This window comes from Trypanosoma equiperdum (assembly GCF_001457755.1).
Source record: "Trypanosoma equiperdum strain OVI genome assembly, contig: ctg_1459, whole genome shotgun sequence".
Taxonomy (NCBI): Eukaryota; Euglenozoa; class Kinetoplastea; order Trypanosomatida; family Trypanosomatidae; genus Trypanosoma; species Trypanosoma equiperdum.
Window position 1 is genome coordinate 1,736 of NW_027123459.1, and position 6,645 is coordinate 8,380.

The window sequence follows — 6,645 nt, forward strand, 5'->3', positions numbered from 1 at the left end:
GAAAATATGCGTGTACACGTATATTGATATCTATATATATATGTGTGTGTGATATTCCCTTGTGCTCACTTATCTCTTCTTTTTCCTTTCTTCCTTCCTTCCTTTCTTTCTTTCTCAAATTCTGTAATTCCACTACGCTTGTCAAGGTGTCCGTTACTGATTCCATATTTAACGGGTAAAATTAAGGGATTTGAGAAGACACAAGCAGGCGAAAAGGCGTTGTTATTACTACCTCTAATATTAATAACATTGATATTAATAATAATATTTATTATTGTCAATATTGTCGCCACCTGCTAGTGGTGAGCGCGTTTCACCGCCTTCACAGATATATATATTTTTCATTAAGAGATACATTTCCCACTTGGAAGAGGCGCTAACTGTGGAGGAGGAAAAGAGGGGGGGGGGAGGAGGTTGAGGGAAGGCGCGGTTTCTCTTCACACAAACACTGAACTCACCCGTTGCATTAAACATTTGATTTCTTTAAACCCACGCTTCTGATGGACACGTCGGGCACCACGTCTTCGGCTCTCGTCATTTGGGGCAGCACTGGCAGGCGGCTTCAGTTCACACGGCAAGACCTCCGCATGCCTGAAAGTGTGAAGGAGCGGTCGAATCATAACTTCTTTGAGAAACAATGGGATGCCGTGGCGGGGTTTTGGATGAATCGCGTGGTGAAGGAAACTGCCCTGCAGCATGCGACCGTGGATGATATTGTGAGGTGTATCATTAAGGATATTGAGAGGCGCTGGGAACAGCGGAAACGGGAGAAGGCGCTCTACAAGAGACGGAAACGGCTTCTGGACCCACAAGGAACCCCCGCATTCGGTGTTCCGTCGCCGCATGTCCTGTTAACAAATTTTGTTTCACTGCAGATGTACCGACATCTTTCACTGAGTGAAGGGCCACTGGATGAGTTACTGCGGGCGGTGTTGGGCAAAGTAGAGGAGGTCGCCAAGGAGAAAATAATCAATTATCAAGTGCTTGTGGATGACGGTGGTGATGCATGCGGCAGCGGTGGCGGTGGAGGTGACAGGGATGGAGAGGTGGATTTGGAACCAGTGGGGAAACGACTAAAGATGGAGGAGAGGAGGGCGCCAACAAATGGGGAGGAGGAATCGAATGGCGGTGAGGCGAAGGAGGAACTGGAACCGCCTGCTTTTGACGATCATGTGGCGCTTGTATGCACACTTTCCTCGAAGTCTAGTGCCGCTAATGTTGTGGCGGAGCTTCACGGCAGTGTATTTGACTCACGCGCGATTATGTGCCGCTTTTACGACTTGTAGCGTGTCGCGTAGAAATCAGAAGAGTGTTATGTTGGGTATCCAGTATTTGCCTTTTTTTCTCTTCTCAACATCTTTTTATCACATTTGCTTGTAGTGAGGACAGTTTGTGTACCTTTCTGTCCGTTTGTGTGTTTGTATGTTTGCTGGCCGTGGCAGAGCCGCTGTGAGGCTAACAGGGGAGATCATTTGGTTGGTTGTCTTCGCTTTCTACTCGTGTTGCGCTGTTATTGGTGTTGCCGCTGCTCTCTGTTGGAATTATTTGGCATTAATAATAAACTTTGTTTACACCCAGGAGGAGGGGGTTCGTGCGCAAAGGATGCAATTCTTTCTTGAAGGAGGTTGTAGTTGCGACACCTCTCTTGTCAATATTATGCTTGACTCTTGAGACGACCTCCTGCGTTAGCGCTAAAATATCGCTATTATCTCACTCACTCACTCACTCTCTCTCTCTCTTCTCCAGTGCCAACTGTAGTCGTCTGTCTGTCTGTCTGTTCTTTGTGTTACTGCACATGTTCCCATGCTCATATTTTGTTGTTTTATGTTTTTATTTCTCAGTTTTGCGCGTTGCATTGTCACTCTCCTGAAGTCATTTGTAACTGGAAGTGGAGGTGGGGAGGAAACAAAACAAAACCAAAAAAAAAAAAGAAAAAAATACAAAAGGGAGTGTGGATTTATGAAACCCATACCAGTAGCCATGAACCGTAGCGTTCGGCGTGCGGCACTCATGACACTGCAGCCCCTTGTGTGTTCCGGCACTTCCGCAAGGTGCATCACCACTGGTGAAAATCACAGCTTTCGCCCTGGCCGTGTAACGCTTTTTTTACGCTCTCTTTTCGTAGCCCTCACACCTCAACGTCTCCGCTCTCGTATGGCAACGGGCATGCAACGCGGCATGGAGCGTGTACAAATATTAGAACAGGAGCAGTTATGGTTGCAGCGTCATGGCTCCCCATTGCGCATTTTGGGACTCCCTGATCATGCTGAATTACCGGAAGTACGCGCCCGGTATCGTGAGCTCGTATTAGAGACACATCCAGATAGTCAGCAACGAGTAGAGGCGGTGAGGGGAAATGGAACTGAGCGATACGACATGATCCAAACGGCTTATGCAATGGCCACTAACCCAACGAGCCTTTGGCATCAAAATGGTGCGGCTCCTACGCTTCGCCGTGGTCTCGCCTCTGGAAATTCTGCTAGTTTGCATGTGACTCTCTTCGCTGTGATGTCGTATGTCATGATGGGCCTGGTGGCGGTTATTTTTTCTCTTGTAGTGGTGAGGCACCTGTTGGAGGGAGCGCTGCGGCTACTGGACCCAAAATTTTATGCATTTATGACCCAACAGGAGGAGGAGGAGCGACGGCGACAACTTGCTGGTGAAGTGGTGGATACCGATCCCAAGCGACTTGCCCCAACAGTTGTGAAACGTCTTCTCTTCCCTGGCCGATTTGTACATGGTGGAGGCTCTGGGGACGATTTCGGTTATAATAATATTTCTGAAAGTACAGGTGGTAACAGTCCTGCCGATTGATTGAATGCAACGTGAGTCATGATTTATATCGCATGCTGGTGTTATTACTTTTCTCTTGTTAGTTGGAGTTATTTGGTTATGAACTCTCAGTCTTTATATATATATATATTATACATATGTGCGCATAATGTGTGCTTGTATGTGAGCGGTGTTGTTGATCTTACCGTTTGTGTTATTGTCCTCTTTATTTTTTTTTTCGATGTGGTTAGTTATGTAAGCTTCTTACTCGATTTATGCCACTTTTTACCTCAGAAGAACCAATCATTGGCGAGCAGATGGTCTGTGTGTCAATGTGTCACCTGGTACAGTTTTTACAATAATAAATGATAATTACTTTTATCATTACCATCATTACATCATCTGTTGGTTGCTCCACGTTAACGGGGTTATTTCTCTCCATATCTTTCCTGTACATTCACGTGTATTCATCGATATGCGCTTAAAGTTGCACTGTTTCCACTTCTCAACCGTTTCTCTCTTTTTCTTTTTCTACTTTTATTTTGTCTCTTTCTTCTGTTCACCCGCCTGTTTGTGTTTTTGTGGGTGCTGAAATTCAGATCACGGCGGGGTGCACTGCTGCCGTGCGCCGTCGCTCAGGTTTGTGATTTCTTTTCTTTTCTTTTGTTGAGTTGGTTTGGGTTTTATTTTACCCTCCCCGCTCCCACAGAAGGTAGGAACTGACAGGTGAGTGGTGTAATTAAGGTAACGCAGTAGGGCAAGTGTACTTATATACACGCATACACATACATAAACATAAACATACACATACATATAGGTACAAGTGTTTGCATATATATTTCTCTGCTCATATATTTCTAGTGATTATTAGGGAAAGAGAGGGGTGTCAACAAAGGGAAAAAGAAATATAGGAAAGAAACTTAAAAAGAAAAAAAATTATATATATAAAGTGCAAGGAGGGGAAGGAAGATTGAAAAAAAAAAGGTAATAGTAGCAAGAAAAGGAACCGGTAAGAGAAGAGGTGGAAGTTCAAGAGAGCGAAACACCAAAAACGACAGGAGGAGAGAAGTAAATTTTCATTAGGAACTGTGTGCATAGTGGGAAGGAAAATTGGGATTAAAGGGCCGATACGACTGGGCGTGTGGCTCGCGGAAGTGAGGGCGGACGAACGAACAAATCAAAAGACACAAAGAAGGGAGGGAGGGGGAGAAAAAAAAAACCTTAAATCTATATCTCTAGGTGCTTACATATTTTTGACGGGAAACTTTCCAGGTTCAGCATCCCTTCATATACTGGTGTTACGCAACGAGGAGGAGGAGGAGGAGGAGGGGGACAAGTGGTAGACTGAAAGATCATTCGTGTTTGTGTTCGCGTAAGTCATTTATTTTTCGTTTTGTTTTGTTTATTCACCTTCCTTCGTATTTGCTGGCTGTTGTTGGCACCAAATCGGAGTAGCACCGGCGACTGGCGTTGCTGTTAAATTATACGTTCGTTAGTATGAGCAAAGACGGGAATTGCGGCGGCTGTTCAGCCCCATGGGGGAAAATGCCACAATCGCCCATGACGCCCCTCTCCGATGCGAGGGATTCTCCAACCGCCCCGCTCTGCAGTCACAGCGCCTTCAGTAAAGTCAACAAGGAGTCATCTGAAGAGGAATCATTTGTTGTGGGTAAATATCAAACCTCCATGTGTCCCATATGTCTTGAATCATTCACACATGAGAACCCCGCCGTGGTGGTGGGTTGTGGTCACAGTTTCCACCTGCAATGTGTTGAGGATTGGCGGCAGCGTTCCCCCATTTGTCCCGTGTGTATGATTGTGTTACGTGGTGATGGATTACCAATGCATACGGGGAGACAATCCCAGCGTCCCTCTGAAGTGTCACCTTCGCAACGGAAGGGTCGTGCAACAACATCAACAATGACATCAGCATCATCAGGAACAACATTTATGGTAACGGCAGGTGGAGTTCATGGTCGTGTGTTGGACACGAAACCTCCTTCGGTAGTCAACGCTTCAGCAGGAGTGGAGGGATCTGGAAGTGTTGTGGATGTTGGTAATGTTTCATTTTTGTCGCGGGTGCGGCGTTGCATGAAATTCTGTTGCACATGTGAAGATGATTTGTGATGTACTGCTTTGAGAGGCGTTGGCTCTGAGTTTGTTATTTTTGGGCGCTTTTGGTAGAGTAGTTGTTGCTCATGTTATCATTGCTGTGGTTTCCACGTTGGCGTTTCTTTCTTTCTTTTTCTTCTCTTCTCTTCCTTTTTTTTTTGGTTCCATGTGTTTCTTTTTTTTTCTTTTCTCCATCCCTTTTTTTTTTTTTATTTGGACTACACAGTTGTTCCGCTTGAGTGTTACTTATGAGATATTGTTTCTTTTTTTTGTTTTGTGTGTGTGTGTGTGTGTTTGTTTTATTGTGACGTTCTCTCGCGCGCGTTTATTGCCCCTTCTCAGTACTTAATTGTTTTCTTTGAGTTGGTCTCTGTTCGCCCACACTCTTTCCCCACTTTTTTTTGTTTTTTTGTTTTTGTGCGTGTGTGGTGTTCACCGTGACCAGCAAAATAAATAAATAAATGGACAAATAAATAAAAATAATATATATATATATATAAATGTTAAAGAAAAACAAATAACAAAGAAAAAAAGAAAAAAAAGAAAGAAAAAAATATGAGAAAATGAGATATGGAAATGAATTGTGCCTCCCTCTTTTGAGTTTTGTTTTGTTTTTATTTCACCACTACTACTACTACTACCACCACCATCCTCTTTCTTTTTTTTTCTTATTATTATTATTATAATTATTATTATTCTGCTGCTGTTGCTGCTGCTGCCGTGGCGTATTTTGTTTATGTTTCAAAAGTTCAGGGGGAATGAATATAAAATGAGTGGATGTGTGGTTAATTGGGTGAAGGATTGGGAAGAAGTTGTTGTTTTGTTTTAGTGAGTGATGAAATTTGAATAAATGTTGACATCATTTCGTTTGAATCAAATAAATGAATGCGTGGAAAAGTGAATGAATGTATGGAAGGAATTTTGGTTTCAGGGAATATTACCAAATGTTGAGGCCGCAGCTTCTCCGCTTCCTCCAAATTATATTTATTTAAAAAAATATTTATTTACATATATATATATATATGTAAAGGGAGTGTGGGTGGAAGTGAAAACAGGAAATGAAGGCAGAGGCGGAAAAGAAAACTTGCGTGTCAAAAAGAAAAAAAAATGGAGGGGAAACAACAACAACAAAAGCAACAACTGCGCATTCGTTTTCAGTTTTTGATTTTTTCTCCTTTAAAAATTATTAAAGTCTCTTGAGCATTTGTTGTTATTGTTGTTGTTTTGTTTTGTTTTGTTTTGTTTAGCAGTGTGCAGTACTAAAAATATGTGTGTGACTTGCATGGAGGAAGGAGAAAAGAAGATGCTGATTTCTTTTTTTCTTTCTTTTTTTCTTTTTTCTTTGGTTTGTGTTGATAATAAACGCCCCCACGAACTTTTGAGCAAATAAACAAATAAATAAATACAGAAGGTGTGTGTGTGTGTGTGTGTGTGTATTGGATTGGATTGGAGGGGAGGAGGAGAAGAAAATGAAAGTTAAGTGAAGTGAATTAAAAAAAAAAAACAAGAAAAAAAAGGCAAAGAATAAAGAAAGGCAACGTAAATGCTAGAGGGGTGGAACTTAATGGTGAGTGAGAGAAATGAGAGTATAAAAGGAAGATGAAGCAGAAGTAAAAAAAAAAAGAGAGAAAAGGAAAAGAGCGTATGAGGAACGAAATCTTCCCTATACATACGACCAACTCCCTCATTTTTTTCATAAATAAATAAACAAGTAAATTATATGATATACAAATAATATATATATATATATATATATATATA

The 6,645-nt window shown here is 42.2% G+C and overlaps 3 protein-coding genes across 3 annotated transcripts; all 3 read left to right on the forward strand.

The window, feature by feature from the left end:
• Positions 1–500: 500 nt before the first annotated feature.
• TEOVI_000862700 (uncharacterized protein) lies at positions 501–1,286 on the forward strand (the record flags this gene model as incomplete). The annotated part of the gene is made up of 1 exon (XM_067221550.1): positions 501–1,286. One exon carries the CDS (start codon positions 501–503, stop codon positions 1,284–1,286), a length of 786 nt encoding a protein of 261 aa, XP_067077651.1.
• Positions 1,287–1,959: 673 nt separating this feature from the next.
• Positions 1,960–2,814, forward strand: TEOVI_000862800 (chaperone protein DNAj, putative; the record flags this gene model as incomplete). The annotated part of the gene is made up of 1 exon (XM_067221551.1): positions 1,960–2,814. The coding sequence occupies one exon, from the start codon at positions 1,960–1,962 to the stop codon at positions 2,812–2,814; it is 855 nt and encodes a 284-aa protein (XP_067077652.1).
• Positions 2,815–4,269: 1,455 nt separating this feature from the next.
• On the forward strand, positions 4,270–4,899 carry TEOVI_000862900 (Ring finger domain containing protein, putative; the record flags this gene model as incomplete). The annotated part of the gene is made up of 1 exon (XM_067221552.1): positions 4,270–4,899. The coding sequence occupies one exon, from the start codon at positions 4,270–4,272 to the stop codon at positions 4,897–4,899; it is 630 nt and encodes a 209-aa protein (XP_067077653.1).
• Positions 4,900–6,645: the final 1,746 nt, after the last annotated feature.